The 13,850-nt window shown below is 30.2% G+C and overlaps 1 protein-coding gene across 1 annotated transcript; it reads left to right on the top strand.

Moving 5' to 3' along the window:
• Positions 1-12,409: 12,409 nt before the first annotated feature.
• On the top strand, positions 12,410-13,087 carry LOC114725331 (uncharacterized). The gene has a single exon (XM_028911833.1). It carries the CDS (start codon positions 12,410-12,412, stop codon positions 13,085-13,087), a length of 678 nt encoding a protein of 225 aa, XP_028767666.1.
• Positions 13,088-13,850: the final 763 nt, after the last annotated feature.

The following is a 13,850-nucleotide window of genomic DNA, read 5'->3' as shown; positions in this document are numbered from 1 at the left end:
AAAATAAATTTATAAATAACAGCTAAGTGTAAATAACATCTGAATTTTTTTAAGACTAACCAAACAAAGATATTGACAAACCACTAAACCAAAATATATTCCAGTTAATACCAACAAAGAGTTGAGCATAGATGAAATCGGCATTCCAAAGATTAAAGTTATCCCCAAAAACAAGTTGATGAAATGACTCCATAAATACGTTAGTAATGAGAGTATAATTCCACTTCCTGAACCGCATTTTCATTTCCATTGCATTATTTCATTTATGGTTAGTCTTGTAGGCCATAGACAGAGGAAAAAAATTACAATTACTAGTGGGAAGAAGCATGCATGAACAAAATGTTTATCAAAAGTCTACAAACTTGAATTGATTGTACGTATGCATTGGTACATGGAGCGCTTCACTTGTAAGTAGACCTCAAAGTCACACTCAATTTCAAACGAAACAACTCGTGTGTGCGTGTGTTTGTAATTTTAATTTGGTAATATCATCTTAGTTTACCCAAAAGAGAATACCACAGTTGACTTCAAAAACACATGAATAGCGCAGAATTTAATTATTTTTTGTTTCAGATTTTATAGATTGTATGTGACAAAAAAAAATAGTATGTATTTTTGTATGTATATTTCAAAAGGCACAGAAACTCAATCTGATAATCCACTTTCTACACCACAAACTTGAAGGGATCATTTGTGCAATTGTTTTAAAGCATTTTGAAAATCATATTGAAGGATAACATATTAACAAAATTAAAGTTGGTTTAGTTTATATGAATATAATATAGCACATATTTTAAAGGAGCGTGAGGTTTGAATTTTATTGTTGAAATGAAAATCATTTTAGCATTTAGTCTTCAAATACTTTTGTGAATATACCTAGAGATTACCCAAAGAAATTAGCGATCAAGAAGATGTTAAAGAAACAAATAAATATATCAAAGTCTTTGGAAATAGAGAAACTACTAGCGCATTTTCTTGCAAAACACAACCTGTCTAGTGTGCATTAAAGTCAAATTTTCAGTCGTAGTTACAATTCATCTGACCGGAAACAGCTTCTAAATGTCTCCTTTTGAATGGTAAAGAAACAGCTTCATTTGGTTGTGTTAAATTTTATATTGGTAATAATTGATGAACTTTTATAGACCGGAAAAAATAATTGATGATTTTTTTTACACATCGAAAAGAAATAATTCATGATTTTTGAAATCCTTAAAATTATATAAGCAAGGATATTTTTAAATTAAAGCAAAGCATGAATGGAATTTCAGAGGTTATGAAATTTTTCCCGAATATTAAGTCTGAAATAATCAATAAAAATGTTAGCTAGTAAAGTATGAAATCATCTCTTAGAAGATTCTAAAACTTTTAGTTAATTTCTTTAAAAAAAATTTTATTCTGTTGATAATTAAATTGAGAAAGAAGATAGGGTGCTCTCGCACCAATAGGCTAAAAATGAAACGCGGTATGTTATAGTAAAGATCAAATTAAGAAGCATGGATGCCATAGGAAATAAAATAAAAACAAACATGTGCATACTAATCTAAAAGCATAAAATTGCATAATAGATCTTAATCTTAAATTTAAATTAACACTATAGAAATTCAGTAGATGATCATGAATTTAATATTACATTATTTGATTTGGGGGTATAAAAAAGTCGCGTGGGAAAAAAAAGGGAAGACAATATATAATCTAAATCTAAATCCTAGAAAATGCCAACTAAACATGTTCGAAGAATTTAAAGAATATGTCATTGGAAGAATTTGAGGAGTTTTTAAATTTATTTAAAAAATTAGAAATTTCCAATAAGTCCTATAACAGCAAACTTATTAATCTTGCAAGTGTTTTAATTTTAAAGCATATAAATAACATCTTAATTTCTGATACTAGCCAAACAATGACATTGGCAAAACACTAATCCCGAATATATTTGGGTTAACAACCAAATAAAGAGAAAGCATGAATGGAAGAGGCAAAAAAAAAAACTTTAATTACTTACTCGATCATAATGGATAGAGAGAATATACTTTATACTTTATTTTTTATAATATAAATTGTTATAAAATTAATAATTTTAAAAAATTATCCTTAAGTAAACATTTAATTATAAATTAATCAAGAGCAGATATAAGATACCATTTATAGAAGTTTCAAGCTTAATAAGGAGTGCTTTTCGTTCAGAAGTAGAGTTGTAAAGTAGAGTTTTAAATAGTTTTTCTAGGTTTCACTATGACTAAGGACCTATTTGGTATGTGCTACTAAGCTATTCCCTCAATTCATAACAAATGTCACAAAAACTTTTAGATGTTTCATAATAAATCTCATTTTATATTTCAATAAGGTATATTAAATGATTTCTCTATTATTTTCCCTTTATTAATATGCTCATTAATAGTCAAATAATGTTTATTTAAAGAGCACTCACCAGGCCAGGCATAAGCATGGTAGATTTTTCAAACATTAAGTGGTCATTAGAAGAAGTTGATGCAATGAAGGAAAAAAGAAAATCATGATAAAAAACTACATATGGCTTGTTATCACATCAAGGAAATTATTTTTATTTTCATCGTATTGTATAGGTTATAGAATAACCCCATAAATAATGTTGATGATGAGAAGAACCTTTTTCTCTTTAATTTCTTAAACCACATTTTCATTTTCACTGCATTATTTCACTTACGATCAATCTTGCAGGCCATATCTTGTCCCTACCGTTCACAAACTTATATATCAAAATTCTAAGGACTTCATTATACTAACCACCCAATATTCATAGCTACATGGAATAACTGACTTGTGAGTAGACCCCAAAGTCATGTACCATTTTGCAACTTCTATTTTGTGGTCTAGTTTGGCAGGCTATGACTAGAGATTACCCATAAAAAACGTTAGCGAGAAGTGTCAAAGAAACAAACAAATATATTAGAAGTCTATGGAAATATGGAAAATATTGACGTGCTTGACTTGTAAGTCACAATCAGTTTTTTGTGTGCACTTAAGCCAAGTTTGTATTCCTCCACTCTTTAATATAAGACCTATTTAACTAATTTGATTAAATTAAAAAAGTGAGGAGCGTTAGTTAATTATAAGCAATATGATATGTTTTTTTCTAAAACACCATAATCATTTTTCTTAATATCCCCCCCTCTCTCCTTCTTGATTGTGATTGGAAGAGTATCGGACAATTTAAAAAAAAATAAATATGAGAAATATGTCTTATATTTAGAGCTAAGATTAACTCAATAATTAGGTCCTACATTAAGGACCCAAGGAGTATTTTATATATGACCCTTTGTAATCAGTCTATTGATGAGAATACAAGGTACAACTTCTAAAATTTTAATTGGTACTAATCAATGACTTTTTAAAATCCTTAAATTACATAAGCATGGATCATTGTTTATTTAGTTAAAGCAAAACCTGAAAAGAAATTTTACAGATATCTACTTTTTCCTAAATATAAAATATTAAATGATCAATTACAAACATTATCTAGTGAAGTATGAAATCATTGTTATAAGATTTTATTCATTTTCTTAAATCAGTATTAGTTTTTTTGTGATAATTGAGTCTAGAATAAGAAGAAGGATGTGCACAGGCAAAGATAAAATGATCTTGACTCACGAAAAAAGAATAAAGATCGAATTAAGGAAGCATGCCATAAATAACTTCTAAAATATTAAACAGAAAGGTGTGCATACTTGCTTGGTGAGTTTAGAAGCAGAAAATTGCATAATACCCTGAATTTAAAATTTAAAGCAACACTCATTTAATCTCTCTAATGAAGAGAAACTAAGGTCTTCACCATGCGATATGCGGAGCAGTGCATATCGTACATATACTTTACCTATGTGATACATAGTTATCTTTTTTTTTTTTTTAATGTTTGCCGATATTTTGAATGAAAAAACACTCTATTGCAAAATGAATGGTGACATGTGTTGTCATACATATATTCTCTATTGAATATGAAATAATTGATAATTAAATAATGAATATTGTGTTAAAAGTATTAAATATGAAATAATTAAATTATTGTATTACAAAAATTAAATATTTTCTCAAATATTATTTTCAAGGAAGTTTAATAATGAAATTTCGTGATGAAATTTCATTTCTAATCAATTAGTGACAGAATTTGTGAAGAAACTTTTCTATCACAAAAATGATCATCACTAATTGATTAGTGACAAAATCAATCATCCAATCAAAAATGATTTCACATTTTAAATTATATATTTATAGCATAGTATTATACTTGAATAAATTTTAGACACGGTTTTTCTTAAAGTTTGCTGTAAGCATCCCTGTTGCCTCAAATGTAAAACTTGGATTATTATTACATTGAAATTTGTTTATATTGTATAAAAATTGGGTTATTTGGTACAATTACTGCAAGGACTAAGTCCATTACTATTATTATTAATTTTCTTAAGTTATCATCATTGCTATTACATTTTCAAAGTAATTGCAACTTGTTATCACGTTGACTTGTGTGCATTGCAAAGCAATTCCAAATTGCTATTCGCTATATATAATTAGCAGATTGACTTGCAGGGCACGTTGAACTGAAAGTCACAATCAATTTGGCAACAAACAACTTCAAAATGCCCCATTATTATTTGATGGATTTGAATTGTTAGAAGTGCTCCACCAATTGGTGCTATATATTGGGGAGTTTGAGAAAAGCAATATAAAATTTCATCGAGTGAAGTTCATCAATGGAAAAATCATTATAAAATAAAAGTGATAATTAGATAATTTTTTACCCTGCACACTAGATTATCAATAAAAATAGAGGTGAAGTCAACTTTAATTTATTCCCCAAAAAAAAAAAAGGAAAAAACACACACCTTTTAACTCATGATGTTAATAAAATAAAAAAAATGAAATATTAATAATGAAACAAATAAATAACTGATCTAACCCATTTATTATATATTATTTTATATCATTTCATGGGTTATTACTAGTATAATTGTGCATATTTGTGTCTGATATAGTTTAGATGCCTTTGCATAGAGTTAATGTCTTTTGGGGTCAAAATTGTTATAATTGGTGATTAATTATTATTAATTAATTTCTAGGACAATTGATACTTTATTTATATTAATTTTGATTGTAGGACACAAGAAAAATGGAGCTAAGATCAAAGACCAAGGAACGACATAGCACCAAATGAAGGAAATGTGATTCTGTAAAATCTGCTGTGGTGGATGAACAAATCCGCCATGGCACCTGTCACGTTTTTGAACCTGTGCATTTTACTTATAAGATCCAACTCTAAATGGTTTACCCACTCTCCTGTTCCTACTTGATTGTTGTTGAAAGAGTATCAATAGGGGTAATTTAAAAAAAATTAATAAATATAGGAAATATATCTTACATTTAGGACCAAAATCAATTCAACAATTAGATCCTACATTAAGAACTAGAAGAGTATTTTATACATGATCCTTTGTAATCACAATCCATTGATAAGGATACAAGGTACAACTTCTAAAATTTTATACTGGTACTAGTAAATGACTTTTTGAAATCCTTAAATTACATGAGCAAGGATCATTGTTTATTTAGTTAAAGCAAAACCTGAAAAGAAATTTTAGAGAAATCCACTTTTTCCTAAATATAAAATATGAAATAATCAAATACAAACATTATAGTAAAGTATGAAATCATTGTTATAAGATTTTATTCATTTTCTTAAATCAATATTAGTTATTTTGTGATAATTGAGTCGCGAAAAAAGAATAAATATCAAATTAAGGAAGCATGCCATAAATAACTTTTAAAAAATTGTACAGAAAGATGTGCATACTTTCTTGGTGAGTTTAAAAGCAGAAAATTGCATAATACCCTTAATTTAAAATTTAAAGCAACACTTATTTAATCTCTCTAATAAAGAGAAACTAAGGTCTTCTCCACCATGCGATGTGCGGAGCGGTGCATATTGTATACTTTATCTATGTGATATATAGTTTTTTTTTTTTAATGTTTGCTGATATTTTGAATGATAAAACACTCTATTGCAAAATGAGTGGTGACATGTGTTGTCGTACATATGTTCTCTATTGAATATGAAACAAATGATAATTAAATAATGAATATGGTGTTAACATACAGCATTAAATATGAAATAATTAAATTATTGTATTACCAAAAATTACGTATTTTCTCAAATATTATTTTCAAGATCATTCTGGGTATCATATTTAAAAATGCTGGTCAGAAAGAAATATTTTTTTCTATTTAACGTTATTGAACGCTGGCTAATTAATTGAGGTTATTACAGAATTATTATTTGTAACGCTTAATATCAGAGTCATAATCTGAATCAAAATGTTGATTGAGAATGTGTGATGCTGTTGGTTTTCCACCGTGTTATTCAGAATAAATTCAAGTGGGCTTAGTTCAGGAGAAATCCTTAGGTAAGGGTTCTAGGCTTTGGATAAGGCTTCTGCCATTTGCCCATTCCATACAATCCCTTTTCACAGTATCCATCTTCACTATTAAATTGAAATTTGAGTCGTCAAGTTATAATATTTTTTTAAATTATGTTTTGAATATTTTTTATTGCAGTTTTAAACTGTTATGATCAAAATGTAGTAGTTTTGAATTTATTTATTTTTAATAATGTGAAATTTTATAAGTAATTTTAGAAACGTTAAATTTAATCTAACAGCAGGGATGGCCCAAAAAAAAAAAATACAAATGCCTTTTGCTTGCAATTTCCTTGACCTGACATTCTATTTCCTATCATATAAAATTCGTTACCAGTTCCAGCATTATTTAAAAGGTCATCTGAGCATCATTAGTCGGCAGTGTGAGTTAATTATTTGGATGCGTGAACAAACTTAATTTTTTACCCATATATGGATTGATGTGCCATATAAACTAGTGACGGAACGAAAGTTATAGTTTGATAGTCCCTACGTTTAATTTTATACTTGCATATAGGAAGATTGTATATTTAAGAACTCACATTATAACGTGAGGTTCTATTTTATTTATTGTGTCGATAAGTGTTATTTTGTATTTTTGGCATACTAAGAGCGGGTTGCACATATATTTTTCATCGTTTTTCTGCTGAATCTAGAATCCACCTTATCAACACTAAATTTAAGATTACTCAAAATTTGAAGTTCTACCAGGCACTGTATTTAGAACGGAGGGAATATTTATATTTATATTATTATTATTATTATTATTATTATTATTATTTATTCAGTATTGATTCAATGCTCTATCTTCAGATAATCCTATTTTTTCAAGTGTTATTGAGTAAGGAGTTGTGAAATAGGAAGATGGTCATATTTCTCTGGCCTGAAATCCTGCAGCTCCTATAAATAATTAAATAGCATTTTGTTGAGTTTAGCATTTAAATTAAAGGAAAAGTTAAAAAGAATAAATGACAAAAGTTATGTTAGTTATTTTGTAGAATTATTTCCTGTTAAAAACTTCATGTGAAATATAATAGTGAATGATGATTGGTAAGACTGCGTGCTAAACATAAAAGATTACAATAAGAATAAAATGATAGTAAATATTATATATAAGAAAATAAAAGCTGTGTAAACTATTTAGCCTATGCCATTCATGCTTCCCAAATACTAATTAATTAAGGACAAAGAGAATAGAAAGACTAATGGACATTCAGAAATCCATGATAGATGAATGAGAGTTTAGATACCTCTGAAGTGCCGACTCTCTTATCCCTTTATGGATCGTGATACGTCAGTTCATATAAATTTAATAGAAATTCTTTATTATTCTTACATACATATACGAACCATTATAAAATTGATCCAATGGGTCATAATTTATCTCCGAAATAGTATGACATCACTTTAATATTAATTATTTAGATATCAATATTTTAATATACTGTTATTTTTAAAAAAATTATGGCCCTTCCACTTCTCGTATATAGTTTCTCTCCTCCACACACCCAAATTCGCTAATCAGTAATGGTCACAGATCAGAACAGGAAAAGAGAACAAATATATAAGAAAAGTAAGTGACAGGAAAGCATTTTTACTGAATCCAATATACTTGTTGATTATCGGCAAATGGAGGCAGAGAATTATGGGATTTTGAATGTTGTAAATGACAACTATTTCCCTGTTCTTCTCCTACTCCAGTAACTGGGAATCCTCGTAGTCATTTAGACGTAAAAGACTTAACATATTGTTCACTAATTTTTAAACTTCTCATTCGTTGATCAATTTTTCTGTAAGTGGGACCATTTTCTAGTTTTCTAAGCAAGCTGTAGAGAGTAATCAATCAAGTTAATGCTTAATTAGACGCCCAAGACTATTGAATGAAGTTGAACCATTTTTTCTCAAATTCTGATAGGTACTTCTTCTGCATCTGTGGTTTTCTCAAATTTTTCTGCCTCGCATGCTTTGCATTGAAGTTCCTAGACAGAGATCAGTACTCAGAGAAAAGAAAAGAAACTAAAAAGGAAAAAAAACTACTACCGAAAAAGGGGTTGATTGATCATCATTTACAAACTCATTAAAGCACGTTATTGAAATATGGGTCGCCCACCGTAGTTGATCAAAGTAAAAGGTCAAAGTGTTGTATGCTTGTGGGTGTGACCAAATACTACTATTTTTGATAATGATCATTTTTATAATTAAATAGGTGTAGGTTTTGAAATATATTTAGTAAAATTTGTGGATAATTTATACCTATTTAACCTTCTTTTATGAATTTTTCTTCTTTTAAATCAATTATAGAATAAAAGATGATCTTGCATAAAATCCACTCAAATCTTTTATTATTTTTAATACAGGAGATATAAAATTATTGAAAGAAGGAAATATCACAAATAAAAGATAAAACAAAAGGGGACCAACAATTGCAACAAATATTTTATATATATATATATATATATATATATGGAGTGCATGTGTGTGTGTATATTAAGAGGATTGGAGGCGTGAAGTTCTGTGAAGCAAGGTAAATCATCGTAATATAATATAATATAATATATTATATTGGAGATATATGGATAAGAGGCAGTGGATTCAAGGCATTAAGGGGAGAGAAGACGCAAAACCATTATAAATAGGAAGCAGCGGTCCAGCAAACAAGGATGGACTGAAAGTAGCAAGCAACCAGTAGGCAATTGGCGATCCTTTTCTGCGACGGTAGCAAGGATGTTTCCTTCGGTTTATCATTCTCTTCGTGCGATAGCAACGATCAAGACAATGACCTCTCATAGATTTGTTTTCCTCTTTCTATCTTTATTCTTTTGTTGAATCTGAATTCTTTCTTTTATGCTGTCGATTTTATTTTAGCCATGCGTGGCTAATTTTCTTCTAGACATAGAGTAGCTATGAACTTACTTATGGATTAGACTTGGTTTTCATTTAATTAATTATGCTTGATGTTAATTTTGGTTACTTAATCTTGGTTTAATATATCTATTTAATGTTTGACCACCATTAAATATGAGTTTGAGCATTGAGGTTAACCTTGACAAAGGAAATCTTAATTAGACTCTAGGATTGAGTAATATGGGATTAGATTTTTATCTGATTTGCGAGCATGATAGAAATATACCTAGGAGCCTTACATAATTGATGAAGAGTGAAATTAATTTATCCTCTTAAGTATTTGAGTTAGACATAACCTTATTATTTAGGAGAGGCTTGTAAGTGAATCGAAAGATACTTTTAACTATAAATACTCTAGATTAACTAAATTAACGTTGAGACTAATTAGTTAAATAAAGGCAAAAGTCTATGAAACTAATAAGGGATTAGTAACTCTAGATTGTCTTTAATATTGAATTTTTTCTGTCTTTATTCTTTTTATCCAATCAACCATAATTCAGTTTGCTTAAATTAATTGAAAATAGGAACTTTAATGCCTAAATATTATTTTGTCTGATTCTCCATGGGAATGATACTCTATACTTACTCTTTATTATTTGATCGACACATGCACTTGCGTTATTCACAATTTGTATGCATCAAGTTTTTGGCACCTTTGCTGAGGAATCAAGACGATTGGTGTTTAGAATTAGAGGACCTTTAGTAATTTAAGCTTAAGCATTTAATTTCTTTTTTCTCTAGTTTTATTATTATTATTTATTATTGATAGTTAGGATAGTTCTTTTTCTATTTTAGTTTTAATTACCTTTTTCCTATTTCATTATTTAGTTCGATTCTTGATCTTTCCTCTCTCTGTCTTTGTAGTGATTTATAGTATATGCCATATAGATTAAGGGCTTGTTTGGGTGTCTCTTCAAACTATGATTTAGGGAAAGACACTGCAAAACAAGGACAATTATGGAGAAACCATGGTTTGGGCCAAAATCATGGTTTCAGAAGAAGTGAATTCATTCTACTTCTGGCTCAAGGAGAGTGTCAGAGTGCTTGTCAGAATAGATCTCAATGATAATATGACTTTAACATTCATCAATTATTTTTTTTATAAACATATTTAATCTTTATTTTATAAATATATATATGCACATATTAATTATTTATTAATTACATTATCTTATATATTATTAATTATGTTGGTAAAAAATATATTATTAACAATTTTGTTCCTTCCAATTAAAACATATTATAAAATATATCTTTTATGTAATTATCATATTAACTTATGTCTTTTTTAGTAATTTGCACATATAAAAAGTATTTCTGATAATAACTATCCAAACACTCTCACTTTATCATAATCACTTTTTTTACAAAATCTATTCTCCAGAAGCTATTCTCCAAACCATGGTTTGATTTCATCCAAACACCCCCTAAGAAACACACCTGTGAAGACAAGGAATGTGAACAAGCTTCTAGAGACAACAACACCTAAGCATCTAGTTCGCAAAACTCTAGAAAAAGAGATGGCTAAAGATGAGAATGATAGATTGGGCATCAATGACTTCTTGGGAAAACAACCTTGAGGGTACCAATCCGGAATCAAAGTACCACAATTCCAAGCCACTAATTTTGAGATTAAGCAAACAATGCTCAAAATGTTGGAACTTATTGTCAAATATGGGGGCATAGTAATCAGGATCTCAATCGACATCTAGTTAAATTTCTAGATGTGTGTGATTCTTTTAAGCAGAATGGAGTTCCTAGTGATGTTATTCATCTCCGACTCTTTCCTTACTCTTTACAAAGGAAGGCTAAAGAATGGCTCAACAACTTGGAAGAAGGAAGCATCTCGTCATGCGATGACTTAGAAGAGAAGTTTTGATCCAGATTCTTTCCTCATATCAAGATAGTGGATGCTAGAACCAAATTGATGAATTTTAGCCAACAATTTGATGAACACTTGTATGGAGCATGGGAAAGATTCAAGCTGTTGGTCAGACAAAGGCTAGGACATAATCAAGAGAAGTGGGCCCTACTTCAAATCTTTAGTAGTCGGTTGACACATGAATCAAAATTGGAATTAAATGCCATTACTAATGGAGAAATTACAAAGCAACTAGTGAACCATGTTTGGAGTTGCTTGGACAATTTGGCTGCTAACTATATTCAGAATAGCAATGAACGGAGACAAGTAAAATCAGTAGAAAAAGATGTTGATGACTCTTCCTCACAAGTAATAGCTATGCTTAGTGCTCTCAACAAAAGATTTGACCACTTAGAAGCACGAGTTGAGAAATCCTATAGAGGACAATTAGGGGTTAATGCCATATATACCCCATGCGATTATTATGGAGATAGACATGCTTCTGAATAGTGCCCTACCTTTTAACAAGTAGAGCCAGTAAACTATGTTGGAAATTTTTGGGGTACTAATCAGAACAATCTTTATGCCAACACTTACAACCCAGGATTAAGGAATCACCCTAACTTGTCTTGGAAACATGGTTCAACACTTGATCAAGTGTCAACTTCTGGTGTAAGGCAAGTTTCACCTCTTGGATTTTCTCAATTGGAAAGGCAACATATCCTTAACCAAGTGCCTAAGGTTGATTTAGAGGAAATGATATTCATGTCTTCTCAGATTAAAGTTAACATAAATGCAAGAGTGGACGCAGCCCTCAGGATTGATATGCAAGTAAGACATATCACAAATGCTGTTAATGCACTACAACAAGGAGGACTACCAAGGAACACTATGCCGAATCCTTGTGAAGACTATAAGTAGGAGTGCAAGGCGATTACATTAAGGAATGGCAAGCAATTATCGAAGATACCTCCTTCTACATCAAAGTCTAAATCAAAACAAGAAGTTGATCAAACAATTGAGATACATTTAGATTGTGAAACTAGACAAAGAAAGGGTAAGACAGATAAGTGTCCTAGGGTGGTGCCACCCCTTCCTTTCCCCAAGTGTTTAGCAAGAAGGTTGAAGATCAACAATATTTAAGTTTTTGGAAATTTTCAAGCAGCTTCATATTAATATTCCATTCTCAAAGGCATCGGAGCAAATGCCCAAGTATGCTAGGTTCCTTAAAGATATGTTTTGTAGGAAGAAGTGCCTAACTGAATATGCAACTGTGGCACTAACCAAGGAGACTAGTAATATCATCAACACACAAAGTCCCCTTAAGTATAAAGATCTTGGTTCTTTTTCTATTCCATACTCGATTGGTGAGAATTTTGAAAGTCGCGCATTATGTGATTTAGGATCTGTTGTGAACCTTATGCCCTTATCTACTTTCAAGAAGCTTTATCTAGGGGAGGCCAATTCTACAGCCGTTACACTTCAATTAGCTGATAGAAGTCTTTCTCATCCATATGGCATTATTGAGGATGTACTTGTCAGAGTTGGAGCATTTATTTATCTTGTTGATTTCATAATTCTTGATATGGAAGAGGATAAAGAGATTCCATTAATTTTTGGAAGACCATTCATGGCCACATCTAGAGCATTGGTAGATGTAGAAAAGAGCACAATAGCTTTACGGCTTGGTGATGAGCAAATTACCTTTAGTATGGACAAAGCAACAAAGTATTCAAATGGAAAGAATCCATGTGCAAAGGTTTCTATAACAAATGAGGTCAATCATAATGACCCAAATCTTTTTGCCAATAGAATGAAGCTTGGGTTTTGTTTTCCCCTTGCTTCTTGTATATTGAGTGCCAATTTTCATACTGAAAAATAGGGCAACTTTCAATTACTGTAGGTGCATCTCACCAGGGGCAGAGGCGTCTTTTCACATTTCATCAAATTGCACTCAAGTCTCTTTGGAACTTCAAAATCATTACCAAATTTTTTGAGACCTTTTTGTAGTATTTTGTGTCGCATGAGACCTTAGTGTCATTTTTCCTTTATTTGCTCTGTCAAAGTTGTTTGTTGCAGCTGCCAACTTTCTAAGATCAAACAATGATAGCTCTTGAATTTCTACTCGCTCTTTTGTAATCCTTCTTATGTTGTGCTGCATTTTCTGTGTTTTGCACATATCGTTCCATTTCATCAATATATCATCAAAATCATAACCCGCTACAATTTCTAAGTAATGCCATTCATTCTTCAAATGCACAAGAAATTGTGTTTGGTTTTAACTTTTGAAAAAGGTATAAATCAACTATATTTTTTCTCATATATTGTGTGTTTTTGGGTTGGGGGAGAAAGAGAAGATTGAAAAAAAAAAAAACAAAGGGAGAAATGTGACTTCAGTTTCCCAAAACAATGATCTATTCACCTTAACACTCAAATCATTGACAGAACATCACCTTTTTGCTTTGGCCATTTTTTCCATAAGAAGAATCCAGAGACTATAATGAGAATAGCTCCCGTTAAAACCGATATCACAATTGGTGTTTTCATATTCCTCTTGTCTGTGCCTGTATCAAAATAAGAAGACAATTCATATAGACTTCATTTTCTGACAATAATTTCAGTGCTACACTACATATGTCCTAATC

This window comes from Neltuma alba, unplaced genomic scaffold (genome assembly GCF_004799145.2).
Source record: "Neltuma alba isolate B1F8T4 unplaced genomic scaffold, ASM479914v2 tig00002398_pilon, whole genome shotgun sequence".
NCBI lineage: Eukaryota > Viridiplantae > Streptophyta > Magnoliopsida > Fabales > Fabaceae > Neltuma > Neltuma alba.
This window is presented reverse-complemented; position numbering and strand designations above follow the sequence as displayed.

What these genes read in the sequence shown, in the direction of transcription:
- LOC114725331 (XM_028911833.1), top strand. Translation starts at nt 12,410, where the DNA reads ATGCCCAAGTATGCTAGGTTCCTTAAAGATATGTTTTGTAGGAAGAAG.